This window comes from Stegastes partitus, unplaced genomic scaffold, assembly GCF_000690725.1.
Source record: "Stegastes partitus isolate 25-593 unplaced genomic scaffold, Stegastes_partitus-1.0.2 Scaffold24, whole genome shotgun sequence".
Classification (NCBI taxonomy): domain Eukaryota; kingdom Metazoa; phylum Chordata; class Actinopteri; family Pomacentridae; genus Stegastes; species Stegastes partitus.
The window spans coordinates 973,635-990,860 of NW_007577755.1; the positions used below are offsets into that span (position 1 = coordinate 973,635).

The window sequence follows — 17,226 nt, forward strand, 5'->3', positions numbered from 1 at the left end:
TGCTGAACCCTCAGGGAACATTCTCTTTGTATAATTTTACGGTAAAATTAATTTACTGTGGAATGCTCACTGAAAGGTACATTTTTGTCTGATCATTTAATCGTGACATATTTTTTTGAGAAGCTTCAATTACAACATCAAGTCACACACAGGTGAGGTTGGTGAAACTAACACTGACAGTGCTTCTGATGCAGTCTGACCTAAATCCACTGAGTTTAGGAGTCTGCCTTTCACTGAGGCGTGTCTTAAATACAGATACAACGCTCTTTCTTTCCTCCACAGGCCTTTTCAAACAGAGGCTACGCCAGAAAGCACAATGACAACTTCAGCTGAGCATGAAGCATCAAAAAGCAGCATCTCTAACCGCTGCTGCTGCTGCTGACCACGAGCTCTGAAAACAAAGTCTTTCAGTGTCTTTTGTAGTGTTTCTGTTTTAAAAAGTGAATTTTCACAAACTTATATAGAACTACAAAAAAAAAAGTAATTCAAATGCATATCAACTGTTTAAATAAAGCTAGGAACACTTTTTAAACTTCTGCACTAGAAAGCATGTGAACTCAGCAGTTGATTCAAGCGCTGGCTTTTCTTTAGAGACGCCATCTGATGAAAGCCTTCTCACCCCGTTTCTCTGCATACTGAAGATTCTGCAGCAGCTGAAGACAAACACAGCAGGAGATGAAAATGGGAAATAAAGAATGCAGACTCTCTTATGTGCACAAAAATGACACAGCAGATATATTGTCTCTCTCAGAAACACTCTATATTTGCAATAAATTACCTTTTGGCCACTTGAGGGCCACGCAGACACGCTGTGAAACACAACTTATAGTGAACCTGTTAGCAAACAGATTCTGTTTTACACATCCAGGAGTCACAGAGCAGAGTCAGTCCCACTTATTTCAAACAACAGTGCTGCTCCTTCGTCTCAGATTTTGTTAATTATCTGTTATTTGGGACACTAAAGCTGTTATGTAAAATATTTTGGCAATATTATGAGAATATTATTAGTGATGCACGATATTAAAGTTTCTGTCCGATACCGATATCCAGTATTAAGATTTCTGATATCGCCGATAACCGATATTACTGTCAATATTCAAATTTTGTTCACGCCGAAAAATGAGTATAATTAAGCACTGTGAGAACGTGAAAACTATTCAAAAGAAGCCCATACCACATTAGACATAGTCTAATAGTCTATGTCTAATCTAAACATAGTCTTCTTTATTACATAACAAAAGTAAAACATATTTAAATATATTTTAACATATTTAAGTCCGGGACCATTTAAGTAAAAACATCTGTGAAATAGCAGCAATATCAAATGTAGAGACGAGGGTGCAAATGTTAGACAATCATTGGTTTTTCACATCGGCTAAATTTGTTCATACCAATACTGATATATGGGAAAAAACATTAATATCGGCCGATACCGATGTGGTTGCCGGTATATTGTGCATCCCTAAAGATCATATATATTTCCAGACCTGGGAATTTTCTTTACTTTCCCCTTCAAAAAACTTACCTGCAGTTCAGTATTTTCAGAAATATAATATATAATGTATAATAACTCCCACATTCATGTGAAATGAAAAAAAACTGTCAGGACATCAGAAAGAATTTTAAATTTGATGTAATTTGATGTTGCATCCATTAAAAGGGGCATCTTGGATTTAAATAGTTCAGTTAGTGTAACACAGCTTTAAAAGGTAACATCAATAATCCAGGGCTACATCCTAACTTTTTATCAAATCTATATAAAATTCAGTTTTACATGAACTCAATCATCAGCTCAGTGAAGGAAAGCAAACCACCGCTGAAAACCTACTTTTACCCAGTTTGTGTTGTTTCTGTGTGTGTCTGCATTTACTTCCGTCTCTGAGCGCAGATCAGCCTCTCCTGCACAGACAAATCAGTGAACTTATCATTAATCTGTCCGACCAGCTGCTTCAGCGGATTGAGCCAGCGTTCCTTAGCCTGTGACACACACATTTATGTACACAACAGCCTTCTGTCATCGGAAATGACAAACAGGACTAAGTAAGTGAACCACAAAGGGAATGAAAACAATCACAGTTCTAATATAATCACCCTTCTGCTGTTGGACTCACGAGCAACCATCAAAAACAAGACACCTAATACAACTAATATTTACATTCTGAGGACAGTAAGAAAGTCATCTAAATATATTGCTAACCATGAGTAATACTAAGCAATATAGTAATTAATGAGTAAGGTCTGATCACAATGTCTTGCTAGAACTAATGAGGTAGTTATAAAATGTCTTTTTCATAACTAAAGCAGCATAATCCACCATTTTAAATTTATGACTTCTTCACTGACACTTTATATGATTTTTACAGACATTTCCAGTTCCAGCAATAAAATAGCAGTCTTTTAATTTTACATTGCTATTAGAGAAGGTTGGCTCAAAATGTATGCAGTTCCTAGGAATTAGATTTATAAAGTTATACTCTTTGAATTCAAATGTAAATCTTATCCTCATGTGCTTTTACAGTTTCCCTGAGGCAGGAGAAAAAGCTCCTCATTCAGCATGGCCTTCATCTGATCCAGCCTGTCGGGCAGTTTGCTGAAGATGTGTATTAACAAAAAGCCAATATTAATATTTTACACCCAAAAGGCCTCGGTGGCAGCTTTTAGAGTGTATTACAAGGATAATATCCTCCAGACTTGTTTCTCTTATTCAGATATTTATACTGTAATGAAGTATTGACTCATCAGGCTGCGTCCCATCGATCATGTTTGCTCTCTTCAACAGGCGTTTGCATTGTTCTGTCAGCCGTACCTTCCTCTGCACCAGATGGCCGGATGGATTTTTGCCGCAGTGGCACATGGAAAGTACTGAAACCTGGCAGGGAGAAGTTATACCTGTACAAATCTATTATCAACATACCATAAAAGTGTGATAAATGTTTGCTATAAAGTGTGATAAAGTGAGAAACAGACTGAAAACACAGAGCAGAGCTTGATGCAGAGACGGTAAAATAGAGAACAGAGCAGACTATTGGGCGATTTGAAATGTCGTCGTTCCACAGCGGCGGTCATACACAGCTTCTTGGTTATGAGTTCACTGATCCATACCTTCATTTGAACACAGTCACCTTCTGGAAACTGACAGCAGCAATTTTCTCCTCAGTTTCCTCTTTAACCTTCTTCAGGTCAATAGCGCTCTGCTCCATTTATCTCAGACTAAACAGGGAAAGAGAGAGTCTGATCACTTGTTAAATTAACTAATTAAGGCCTTTTTAAAGAGTTGATTTTCTAATTAAGTTGTATGCAAACATATTACACAGAATAAACCTTTTTTGACTTTTAAAGGCAGGCCTGTCTATCCTGTTTAGTACTGATTCTTTTTTGTCTCTTTTTACTCTTTAGTTCAAGGAGATGTTTCTTCTGCGCCCACAGTTCATTGTCACAGCGATGCGGTGCTGCAGCTTCCTTCTGCAGGGCCTTAATCCGTTCATCAATGTTTCTTGGACTCACGCAATTAAGATTAACAATTAAACTCTCGTCTTGTCTACACAATATAAACGCAACAAAATTAAATGTCTCAAGCTACAGCCAGAAACCAGTTTTATAAATGTTAAAGTTGAAGAAAAGGTTTTGGGCTGTTCTGCCAACTTTATTTATATTTCTGTTCTCACCTTCATCTACTGCTGTTTGTCCTCAGCATCCACAGTGACGTTGAGGGACCAGGAGCGGTGCACTGCAGAGTTACTGGTGCTTATATTGTGGCAGTAAAAGGAACTCTATAGAGTGAATTTAAGGTGAACTTCTCTTCTTTTCATTGAGGCAGTGTCTTAAAAAACTGGACAGACGAATGAAGGTCACCATAGATGTTTTTCCAACTCAAAAAACACTTCATGAATTATGAATTCTTTTTGCGTAGAGATCCAGCCTGGACACATCAGGAGAAAAATGTACAGTGGTGAGATTTCACTTACTCCACATATGGACAAGATTCAGAAATGTATTTAATTACTTTGAAATTAAATCAAAGAATGCAATTTACTGACAAATCTAAATATATGAGCTTATATCATTTCTATCTCAGCAGTGGCTTTACCTGCCTCACTGACACACACAGAGGAGTCAGTTTCACCTCCCTAATTTTCTGTTGTTCTGTTTTCAGAAGCTGAATAATCTGAGAAGAGGAACATATCGTTATGATTACGGCTTTGGATGGATGATTGCCCACCCAGTACTGAGGTAAATCATCACCTTATCAGGGGCGTCAAGCATCTCACAGAGGCAGAGGAAGAGCCATCCATCCATTATCTATTCAAAGCTTAATCCTCACTCGGGTTGCGGGGGGGTGGAGTCTATCCCAGCTGACTCAGGGTGAAGGCAGGGGACACCCTGGACAGGTCACCAGTCTATCACAGGGCTACACTTAGAGACAGACAACCAAGCACACTCACATTCACACCTACAGACAATTTAGAATCACCAATTAACCTCAACATGTTTTTGGACTGTGGGAGGAAGCTGGAGAACCCGGAGAGAACCCACGCTGCACGGGGAGAACATGGAGACTCCACATGAAAAGATCCCGGGTGTCCTCACCGGGACGCGAACCTGCAACCTTCTTGCTGCGAGGCAACAGTGCTAACCACTTCTCCACCTTGTAGCCCACAGGGGAAGATGTCAGCAAAAAAAAAAAAAGGTGAGGAAAAAAGTCCATATGAAACATAAAAACAGTTGTCTAGAACACAACTCCTCTGGAGCAGAAAAGAGAAAAGGTTCAGAAAAGATTGAACTAAAGTTTGCATTTGGGATTGTAACTATGTATAGAAGGTAAAAATCATAGTGTGCACCACTCTGACTTCAATCGTGAACCTTTTTTTGTCATCTTTGCTCTGAAACACAAACACCCACAGGTCACGGAATGAGATGTGGCTCTCTACAGCAAAGCGATGCCACCTCACATTGATCTGTGGAATATATTTCTGGCATTTTGTAAAAATCAAACAGAACAGAATGAAGAAAACCAATCTGGACCCTTTGCACTGAACTCCTATCCTGCTATTTGGAAATGTACTCTGCGTGGTAACACTTTTTAACCCCTGTGTTCAGCTTTTACAACATTTACTAAAAGGATTACAACATACTGTAAGTGTTTTTTAAGTTACGACACTTGTCAGTGCCTACAACCTGTAGGAAGACATGTTTATATCACTACAGATGTGTTATAGATAAATCATCAGCTTCAGTTTATACAAACAAAGAAGAATTATGGTTGCTGAAAATCATGAGCACTCACCAATATCAGCTAATTATTCAACTATAGAGTGTTAGAAACCATTTATTGACTATCTATGCATGGTTTATAAATGCTAAGGTATTACCATCAGCATTAAGGGCTCACTGATGGTTCACCAAATAGGTGTTTGTTCTGCCTGAGCCACTGGAGGGCAGCGTGTGTTTGTGTCTTTGCAGCTTCTCCTCTTCATCATGTTCAAATCATTAAGCTTGCAATACACTTCTTATAAATATTATCTACCACATTCTGCATTCTGTGAATTTGTCATCTATCATGGCCTTCAGTAGTGAAAAGTCTGAACTGTTAATGACTAAAAATGAGATCTTTGTTGAAGGAAACTTGTTCAGAGAACCCTGTGTGTGAACACACTCACTTTTAAACAGAGAGGTTGTTCTTCTCCCAGCACAGCTCAGCCTTCTCTCCTTAAACCTCTCTCCTCCTGGAGGCGCCTCAGATCGACTGATTGATCCATGGGGTCACGTCTGGTTCGTCGCCAGCTTTTGCAGTTCTGCTGTTGAGTCATCGATGATTCATCTGGTGTTGCTGACTCACTTCTGGAGGTCTTCTTCCTCCATCTGCTTCAGTCTCAGCGTTTGTTTCATATCATCAATCTGTGGAGAAGAGTGGGTAGAGCTACCATTCATTATGAACAGGCCACAGCTGTAGAGCAAATCTGCTTTATGCTGCAATAAAGCCAAAATGAACAGTAACCATGTAGGATGTGATTGTGTCATATAAGCATTTCAGATGTACTTGATGCAAAACTAGGAATGTATGTGGATGATGAATTATCATCTTTGGCAGCTGCAAACTTTTCCTCAGTTTCACCTCTCTTTGTTTTCAATCCAAATCATTTTGTTTCTGTTTGCACTTTATGACCCACAGTCTCTTTTTTTTCAACCACTTTCTAAAAGTTATTAGTAGTTAAATTAATAGTAGAATTAAACAGCTTCACATTTACTTAAAATGTATTATGCACTTATTTTACTACCAAAAAGTCAACACACTTCTCACAAAAAATACAAACGTACCCTTCACTACCTATGTCTTCTTTAAAGAGCCCATATTCTAATACATTTACAAGTTTAGAATTTTATGTTTGGGTTTTTTTAGAATATGTTTACATGCTTTAATGTTCAGAAAACACTATATTTTTCTCATACATTGCTGCAGCACCGCCTCCCAACCCTTGTTTGAAATGGTCCGTTTAGCTCCTGTCTCTTTAAGGCTCCCCATGAGAACAGTCAAGTCTGCTGTGATTGGTCAGCTGGTCCAATTAAATAATAAATTGCTGGTTACATACAGTAATGACAGATGGATGAGAAGAAGCAGAGAGATGTAACCCCCATAGACGTGGCTAGAGATGAAATACTGTTGACCGTGTGGCTGCTGTTCATTCTTTGATAATGTGGTCAAACTAGCTGCTATGAAAACCTGTAACATGGTGACATAGACAAGCAACAGAGGAGAAGCCTGGACTTTAAACAAGGTGTTTCATTCGGGACAGAAGCATTGTTTTCTGCGGGAGAAAATAACTCCCTTTGGGGCGGTCTTTGTAAGTTTGCGAACCGTTTACGTGCACAATAAGCAACAATATGTGGCACGTGGTGGTTCTCTGCTGCTGAAATGATAGAATAAGTTCGATAAGTGGGGCGGTGACTCTTTTCTATGGGAGGTCAGAGAAGATGCTAGGTGAGATATCCACACAGCAGTGATTTCTCAACATGTTAATACTGTTGACTGCTGTCCTTTTTGGATTTGTTTGTACGATTTGTTCACTTTAGTTCATCCGCCTAGCCTTCCATGACCTGTGGATGAACGACCTGGTGGTGTGTCTTTGAAGGCCAACAAAGTCCCTTAATTTTTGTTAACTGCTTTGTTTTTGTTCTGCTATTGCAGTGCTATTCAATATGCAGTGACAGTTTAGAGTGCAGCGACTTGTGGTTTGACTTTCAGCTTTCATTGGCTTCTCATGTGCAACAGGGCAACAATGAAGTATATGATTTAACTCTTTTGGATTATTAACATTTTGACTTTGTTATATGTGCATTTTGACACATAATAACGGCCCTTACACAACTATGTTCCCTGCTCTGTGATTAATTTAATGTTTAACACACTCAAATAAAGGGTAAGAACAAAAAAAGCATAGTAAGGGCTCTTGAAGACCCAGCTATCATACTGTGGACCTATCAGAGAGTAATACCTTTTGCTTTGTCACCTTTGCCTTTATGTGCGCCTCAGTGGGCTGCAGCTGGTTGTCAATCAGCTGGATTGTCCTCAGCATGAGCGCATCAGCCTGCCTCAGGGCAAAAAGCTGCTTTTCGGCCTCTTTATGCTCCGTCTTCACACCCTCCAGCTCCATACGGGTGGTCTTATATTCCTGCTGCCACAGGGAAGCAGAAACAGAGCAAACAGTCCAAAGAATTCAGTTTCTCTCTGACGGCATGCTCTGTTTATTTCTCTCTCGTACACATTGTTTAATCTCGACCATTCACCACTCGTAGTTTCTTCTTCTTAAGCAGCTCAATCATGTCCAGATGCGTCTTCTTTTAGTAACGATTAACATCATGTTTGTTCCTCTCATTCCTCTGCTCGGTTCTTTCCAGGAAACATGGCCTCTCTTTCACAATGTTCTACAGAGAAACAAACCAACAACAAAGCAGAGAAATGTAAAAAGTCTGACAATAAAGCAGCTTTTACATCCTTTAAAATTATAGTACAAGCGTTATTTGCTTTGTTAAAAATTATCAAGTGATGACTGACAAACAGCTTAGAAGGGATCATGGATGAGATGTTCATTTAAGCACATATTAAAAAAGAGAGAAAAAAAGGTGTGACTTGGTTGTAATTTCTTTGTAGTAAGGTGTAGAAAATGTATTCTTTTTAAAAAACAAAAAAACAAAACATGAACATGAACATTTTTCCATGTCAAATTGTCTTACCTGTGTAATTCAATGCCAATGATTGAATGTGACATAAATAAATATTTTTTAAAAAACTTCGAGAAGCTGCAACTCATGACCTGCTGCATATAATTGAATTTTTTGAATTCATTGAAATTCATTGAATTTCCCTTCTGGGATGAATAAAGTATTTTCATATAGAAACTTTACATTTTCCCCTTTTCTTGTTCTTTGTTGCAGAAGTTTTTCAGCTCCCAGTGGTACTCGGACATTTCTGGTTGTCCCACTGACTTCTCAGTCGCCTCCAGCAGCTTGATTTCGGACACCTTGGCAAATTTTTTTCTGTAGGGAAAAACCAGCCACAACAACATAAAAGAAAGGAAAACAGCGAGGAACTCCACAGTATATTTCTGCAGCTATTACTCTTCTTCTGTACAGTTTTTATTGCAGTGACATGAACACAACTGAGGTAGAAACTTAAGGTTGTTGACTTTGGTACAAAGAGCTGTGACCTCCTCCACCATTGTTTTCTGGTTGCAGTGTTTCAGCATCCAGAGCGACTGATTATTCTCCTCATGGATCTTACTTTGAACATACAATCAGATATAAAGAATTCAGAAAATTTTAAGCTGGAATATGGGTTAATGCTTTACCTCCAAACAGATTCTTCAGGAATTTGTGAAAACATGCAACACTTTTTATATATAAAACTTTGCATTAGTAAACTGACTGTGTGCAATATATTTTACATAACTTAGTTTAGTCTCAGTAAAACTTTTATGTTAGACCCATTTAACATAGAGGCCAAATTATACAACAGCACGCATATCATCAGTTTCATACTGTCCTATCTGTTGACCTTAAATCACTCCTTTAACTTTACTCGCTGCTCATTTGGAATGAAAAATCCACCAAAGGAGCACATCAAGCAGTGGCTGTGTTCTTCTGCTGATTACACGGTCACCTCTGCCCAGAACTGCAGTTTTTCCAGCCAAACCCAGACAGATGGCTCACACAAAAGCTAGACCTGCCAGTTCTATTGGCTCCGAAAATCCTGTTCAGATTTGGTCCAGGATGCACCTCAGAGTAATCGTAGGTTCTGAAAGAGTACAAGGGAGGTATTTAAAGTCCCTCTCCGATCCAGGTTTGTCACATCTGAAAGCCCAAAAGTGAATCCATGTTTCGGAGGCTGTCATCACACTGCAGTTTCAAGATGGAGAAGCTCTCATCATGTGTCTTCCAGTGTATATTAAGCACATATGGACATTTTTATTTTTTAACCCTGCTGTATTTTAAAAGAGAAGTGGGCCAGCTTGCCTTAAAAAAAAAAAAAAAAAATCTTCTACAGCATTGTAAAATATTATGTCTTTAAGAATTAAGGTGTCATTTCACACAGCAAATACCATTTCTATTAAGTGTGCCTATTTTTACAGATTCTCTGATAAAACACTAAAATTGACTAAACTGACTGTTAGGATGACCGTTTTGCGGTTGGATAAAGCAGGACACTTGAGGCGAGATAAGCTGCAGACCAACTGGGTGTTTATTCACCGACACATTACAAAAATGAGACACAAATAGCAAAGCAAAAAAAAAAAAACAAAGCCAGGCGGTTAGCTGGTGGCATATATTGTAGCGCTCCTTCCCTCTCTTCTTGTGCTCCCTCAACTGCCAGCTTTTTTGTAGGCAGCCCCTAATCAGCCCCACAGGCCAACCAACATAAGGGTTACCCTAAAATAATCAAACACAAGAAATACACAAAAATACAATACTTCTTTACTTTTAACTATAATAACAAACATTAAAACTAAGTATTTATTTCCTAAAAACAACTGCTGACATCCTCATCAAACAATGTACCTATTTCATCACCTGAAGAAATTACTATGCACATCACTCCCATGTTAAAGATTCACTCATAATGTCTGTCTGCTACGGCAGCTATTTAAGTCAAAGAAAAGAATCAAACAGGGCTTCAGTAAATGTATTAAAGTTTCTGCAAAATCCTGAATTACATTCAACAAAACCTGAACCACATTATTTTCTCAGACATTAATCTGACGCGTTTCAGATCCACCCGAGTCACAACAATAGCTGTATTCTGACTGACATGTCAGTTTGTTATGTAATAACTGCTAGCTCCCCTATGGAGTTAATAAATGCTCGTCATTTTATCTGTCCTACAACGACTATAAATGCAGCCCTGAAGGTTCAGCCTCCTCTGAAAAGGCCCAAACTGCTCTTTGTTCACAGTTACCTTGTGGGCACAACCAAGTCTATAGCTAGGAGGGGTTGTCTCACACTTACATTTTTCAGCTGAGGACACAAAGACAAAATTGGTTCCAGCAGATCCACATGATTAAATAGCTACAACAGAATTTTTAAAAAATAAATAAATTGCCCTAAACAATAGGGAAAAAAACTACAGATTTAATCTAATACAGGTACTACTGGGGTCCAAGAAAATGTGTGCACATGTTTATGTATGGATTTATTCAAATTTCCTTGTTAAAAAACATTTTTTGGGTGGAAAATTCACAAACTTTTTGAGTCTCTAACATCAGCAGAATTTGATGTGTTGCAAGCCAAGGTTCCAGATTTTTGCTATTTTGATTGTTTGTGTACTCACTTGTAGGACCATGAACACTGGTGTGAATATGGTCTCTTTATTGTCACTATATGCGCAACGTTACAAGTTGTTTCCAAGATGACAATTAAAAAAATATGAGGGCAACTTTGCCTTGGATTGTCCCCATCTTATACCTGAAATGAACACTGGACAGAGAAGCTGATGGCAAGTCAGTTACGTCTTGGGCGCAACCAAGTGTTCAACTGGGAGGGGGTGTCTTGCATTTAAATTTTCCTGAACAAAAGGAAACACTTTTGAAAACTAGTTGAAAAAAAACAACCGACATATCCATCGACGAGCTTCAAAAAAGGAGGAGAAATCGTCTACGGTATACCTGGGGGGACAGTTTGGTATTTACTCAGTAATGAGGGGAAACGACCCCCTAAAAAAAATCGCAGTGCTAAACAGTAACACGGTTTAAACTGAGCAGATATCTCCGTCCAGGGCTCCTGCTGCTTCTCGGCTGTGGTAAGATCAGAATCGCTCCTTTACTCATTGTCCACAGTGAGGTTTGAGATGAACCCAAACTCACCCAGAACTAGTATATCTGATCAATTCATCACCTCTGACCACAGCACGAAGCGTGGAGGCCCCGAAGGTTCAATCTCGCCAGCTGCTCATCGCCGCGGAGGCTCGAGAGCGGTTTTCCTATCATTTCTGATCAGAGCGGAGCTAAACTCTGAGCAGATCAAATAAGATCACTGTGTAGGTTTTATAAAGAAACACGCACACAAACACCCACATTCACTCACTCAAACAGTCCCAAACAATCACACACACACGCAGCACACACATCAGCCATTCAATCTGAGGGACAAACCTCTTCCGGGTCCGCTTTAAAGCAAAAAGCCGCAAGGAATCATGGGACATTAAAAGCAGACAGCGAAAGTATGTCGACCCCATGTGGCCAAAACACACAACTTATTTCTTCGTTTTACATCATATTTCCTGCAATGAATGAAGAAATTGCACTTTTACATTTAAGTACGTCTATAAATAAATAAATAAACAATAAATAAAACAGGATAAAACTTTATAAATAAACTAAGAAATTGCAGAAGCTTATTTTGTGCTCTCAAAATGTTACATCAACTAACCTCAGAACCACTTCTTTTGAATTTTAAAATGAGAAATGGCTTTATCTAGTGGTCAGGAGGCCAGGAGGGGAAAAATGTGGAGGGTGGCTTCTTACCTCAGGGCCACATCTTACCCCAATTCACTCTAAATGTACTAGAAATGTAGTGAAACCCCACAACGAGGTGACATTACAATGAAACTATACCACAGGCCATGTTTATAATATTCTGCACTCAGTGTCAGAGACAGGTTTCACATAACATTCAAAATCAGTGAAAAATCACTGACACAGAGATTCACTGATCAAACATAGGATTAATAATCTTTTTTTTTCTTTTTTTTTAATCTTAAAGGAATAATAGATTTTATGGCAAAATTGTAAACTAATGTGTACCCAAATAAATTGTTTTATCAGAACTTATATATATATAAATATATATATAAATTTTATCTCCTATTTTTAGTCATCAAGATTCTTGTATGGTGCATAAACACAAACAGTCTGACAGTCTGTTTTTATTTCTTTAGTTGTTTTGAAGGGCTAACCAGTGAATGGGCCTCCAAACCTTAACCTCGGCTGGACATCCTATATACATTATATCATTTAAATGTTTATCTGTATTGTCATTTCAGATTAACAAAGACATAAATGAGGGTCATGTCACTGTGAGTTGGGAGTCGAGTGTTGCTCAGAAACCACAGAAACCAAGCTACAAACGCAGCGTGACCTTTGAGGAGTCCTTTTTTTTTTTTTTTTAAATAAATGTTAATTATCAACACATCAACTCTATATTTGTGTAAAGAATCACACAATTACTTAAAATAGTAGCAAACACATAGACATATACTGCAACTGACTGCTACAAGTATACTGTAAGCCCCTAGCAGTAAGAAGCAATGAGCTTAGAGGGAAAAATCTGACTGCTTCACACTATTAACAGTGTTGGTTTGCAGGAAAGTCTTTGTTGCTGGAGCCTCTGTTAGTATTGATTGGCTTCATGGCAATAGTGCCGTGCTGGTTTGGCTTTAAGCTGCATTCGTGTCGGCGGTGATTAACTAATCCACTGTCCTGTGCATCATGGGGGGTTGTGAGGTAATCTTGAATGGCGTAATAAGATTTGGGTGTCTACTACCACTATTGACCACTGCTAGGCGGCACATTGAGTCTGCGAAACCCTCGTCAACAACAACATGTTGGCCTCAGATGCAAAAAAACAGACGACAGACAGGCTGAGTGAAGACGTGTGATTCTTGAAACGATGGATTAAAACAGGGAAACTGTGACTGGACAGAGACAGCGGACCTCCACCGTCCTGCCATGGAGGGGTCAGCTGCAAAAAAGGTGAGTTTTGGCAGGTTGGTTATTGCTATTGTTGCTGTCTGATGAGGGGCAGGTCAGTGTCTAGTGTGGTGGCCATCTGTCAGAAGTTTAGTTGACTTTTGGACAGGCTGTAAGTGTAGCATCAGAAAGTTTACAATCAGGTTAGTTTTCATTTCTGTCTGGAGACTTTATGTACTTCTTTATATTACTTAACTGTGACTAAAGATATAAATTCATGCCTTCTTACACGATACTGTCAACATTATAAAATCTGATTTTTATTAGAGTCCCATGCAGTCTGTTGTGTGAAATTGCTTCAGTTAGTAAAGTGTGTATTGTCATTAAAGATTTTTATTATTATTCAGGGATATTAAATGCAAGATGTATTGTCTATTTTTGAATAACCCATGTAATTTCCAAGAATTGATGGGGCCACATGGTGCATGTACACCTGTAAAATAGCACTATTGTAATGTGAAAACATTGTTCGAATTTTTCGGGTAGTCAGGTTTTAACATGATCAAAATAATTACATAAGAGGGTCATCTTAGGACGAGGATAATTTCTGCTCGAAAAACAAGGCTGAGGAGTTAGGATTAGGATTTTCTTCTTAAAGTAGTATTTTGAAGTTGAAAATGTTCATGTAACAACAATACATTGATTAATGAGGCCAAAAAAGAAACCATGTTATACCTTATGTCAGACACTGAAATCCAGTGTGTATAATACTGTTGACTATTATCTGAGTGCTTCGTAAGAGAGTCAGCTTGCAAGAACATGAGTGTCTATGTTGGCAGGGCTGAGGAGTTCTGAAATCAGGTGGAGTGATTTTGCTGTAATCCATCGCAGACCTGCAGGCCTTGACAGGAACAATGGCTTCCATCAGGTCAGACACCTGCCAAGCTACTTCCCAGCTCAGCCTCCCTGCAGGGGGCCCAAGGAGAGGCAGGATCTGGAGGCTTAATGTCCGTGATAGGAACAAAAAGCACAATCTCAAACGCAGAGCTTGAGGATCAGAGCTGTAGGACAGTTTTTGACAGAAACTTATCAGCTGGCGTGACTTTGTCTGCAACAGGCTGCTCAGAGCAACCACAACAACATCTACCATCTGCTGCCTGCTCACTGTGATCCTTGCCTCCTGGTTATCTGGTTTCAGTGGGTGTGGCACAGGTGTCTGGTTGTGTTACAAGCACGTGGAGCCAAGTTTCATCCCATCGGGTTTTGAATGAAGTTAATTCAAATAGTTGCATTATTTTCTTTTTCATTACCAGCAGAATTACATTCATTTTTTTCATCTTCAGGCCAGTCCAACATTACAGCCTCTCTGACCGAGCTGTTACGTCACCTTTGTTAAACACAGCTCACCTGCTTAAGCAGCACAGCAGGCACAGTCTTCTTTTATAGCCTTTATCTAATTATACTCGCTGTGCAGGAGGCAGGGGACGATCAAAATAAAGGTGTTTTGACAAACCTGTCTCAGTACATTGACATTACCATGGTTTGGCTCAGCTAGTGGCTGTGAAGCAGTTTGCTTGTGTTATTACTAACAGGTTATATATTCTTCTGTTTATCTATCAAATTTCACAGAAACCGGGATATGGACATCACAAAAAAGGTAACTTAAAACACAATCAATGAATGAAAAACAGAAATACATTCTAAAGTTTAAAAAAGCACACATTCAGATGGTGGTTGATTAAAATATTCATTTAATGGAAGTGTCATGAAATGAATTAAATTATCTGTTAATTAAATCAAAGAATCTGCTTGAATGATAAATTGATCCATCATTTAAATATCTGATTGTTACATTAGAAATAGTTTGATAGAATTAGATGAAACAAAAAAACAAAGCTGCTTCCATAACATTATATTTCAGTGTTGCTGAATGAATGCTGTGATTTTCTTGTTTACAATGAAATCTACAGTGTTTCTGGGATTATCGTATTTATTTTTTAAAATTATTACCAACCTCTTAATACCCAAGCTCTTGTTTGATACACATTTTTTATTTCTCTTCAAATAAATTTTTAAAAATGTATAAAGAAAATATAAATATATTTAAAAATATAAAAGCAATAAATATATATAAACTATATAAAAGATTTTAAAACAATACGATAGATATTAATATAATAATAATAATAATAATAATAATAATAATGATGAAATAATATCAATAAAAACTATTTTAAAAAATAACTACTGTGGTAATGTAACCCAAAACCTTGATAGCTCAAATCAATAGTCTAAACACTCAGTTGTCATTTAATGGTTAGTGGTTGTGCAAAGTCAAACATTTTTCTATTTATCTATTTCAAAAATATCAATTTAGGTATTTTAGTAGTAATTCATCAGATCTGAGGAATTAAATCATCATATGAGCTTATTCGGGTAAGTCAGAGAGCTCTGTTGTTGACCTGCCTCTATCCCATCACTCTACAACAGACTGCAGCAGTGATGAGATTACTCATCCCAAGAAATTGAATGGCTCCTCAGCAGAGACACCGAGCTACCAGAACCTGCACCGTGAGCTGATGCTCAGCCACAAACGGTAAACACAGAAAACATCTCCACAGTTTGGTCTTAATGTCGTCAGCAGTTAAAACAGAGCGGGTCAGGTGGTTTGTGTAACTGTGACTATGACTGTGCAGAGGTTTGCTGCTGGAAGAGAAACCGGAGCTGAAGCGAGTGTTGGAGCAGCGCAGGCTGGAGCTGCACAAAGAGGAGGAGATGGCACGACGGCGGCCCTCAGATCTGGAGACGGAGCTCAGGAAGAGGCAACAGAAACTCCAAGAGGTCAGATTCACATGACCAGATCAATAAAGTACAAATACATATTTGCTCCAAACACAGACCTTACTGTTGGAGTTAACATAAAGGTTTGACATAATTTGAAGAGGATCCATGTTTATGGCCACATATTCTCAAAATTTTATCCAGCTGAGGTCTTTGAAGGTCAAATAAACATTCCTGAACAGCATTTAGACTTGTTCTTTGTCAAATTTAGAGATGGAAATGTTGCTAGGGTGAACTGTGGGTGTTGCTGACTGGCTTAGAGTTGATTTCCTGATGTGTTTTTTTCAGTATGAGCAGGAGGAGATCAGGCAGCGGGAGAACGAGCAGAAGATCCCAGAGTTTGTGCGTGTGAAGGACAACCTGAGGCGAACACAAACATTTGAACAGTGAGGCCCAAAGGCTCCCATCAGCCCCTGGAGCTTCTCACCATAATGGCCCAAAATCTGTATGTTCACTGTCGACTGAGCTGTACATTAAAAACACACACATTTTCACATTTTCTTAGTACACTGCATTTTTGAAAATTACATTACATTTTGAAACATCAGACTTGAAGGAATCCTGCTTACAAGGCAAATACATTATTTATATTTAGAAATAGTTTCTTAAATCTTAATTGCAGTTCAGTTTCTGATGAAAGAGGGACATTTCTCATTTTTTATTCAGAATTATATGGATTGATATTGGTTGAGGGCTATAAGGTGGCTCGGTGGTTAGCATCGTTGCCTCGCAGCAAGAAGGTTTCCGTCCCGTTGAAGACGCCCGGGATCTTTCTGCATGGAGTTTGCATGTTCTCCCTGTGCAGCGTGGGTTCTCTCCGGGTTCTCCGGCTTCCTCCCACACAGTCCAAAAACATGTTGAGGTTAATTGGTGATTGATAAGTGTAGCCCTGCGATAGACTGGTGACCTGTCCAGGGTGTCCCCTGCCTTCGCCCTAAGTCAGCTGGGATAGGCTCCAGCCCCCCGCGACCCTAGTGAGGATTAAGCGGTGTACAGATAATGGATGGATGGATGGATGGATGGATATTGGTTGAGAAAAAGCTCAAACTATTCTGATGGTTTTTTTAAAATGTTTTTTATAGTCATACTATTTCATGTTTTAAACCAGCATCCCCATGCTTCTGCCTCGATTAAATGAGCACGAAACAGTTTGTTCCATGAAAGGGCCACATCAGTTCAGCCTGATTCTTTACTTTATGCGATTGCAAAC

The 17,226-nt window shown here is 38.7% G+C and overlaps 1 protein-coding gene and 1 pseudogene across 1 annotated transcript; one reads left to right on the forward strand and one right to left on the reverse strand.

Moving 5' to 3' along the window:
- Window positions 1-5,693: 5,693 nt before the first annotated feature.
- On the reverse strand, window positions 5,694-10,831 carry LOC103368381 (structural maintenance of chromosomes protein 5-like; annotated as a pseudogene).
- Window positions 10,832-13,214: 2,383 nt separating this feature from the next.
- Window positions 13,215-16,406, forward strand: LOC103368386 (protein FAM107B). The gene is made up of 5 exons (XM_008296756.1): window positions 13,215-13,238; window positions 14,805-14,832; window positions 15,666-15,771; window positions 15,872-16,016; window positions 16,305-16,406. The coding sequence occupies exons 1-5, from the start codon at window positions 13,215-13,217 to the stop codon at window positions 16,404-16,406; spliced, it is 405 nt and encodes a 134-aa protein (XP_008294978.1).
- Window positions 16,407-17,226: the final 820 nt, after the last annotated feature.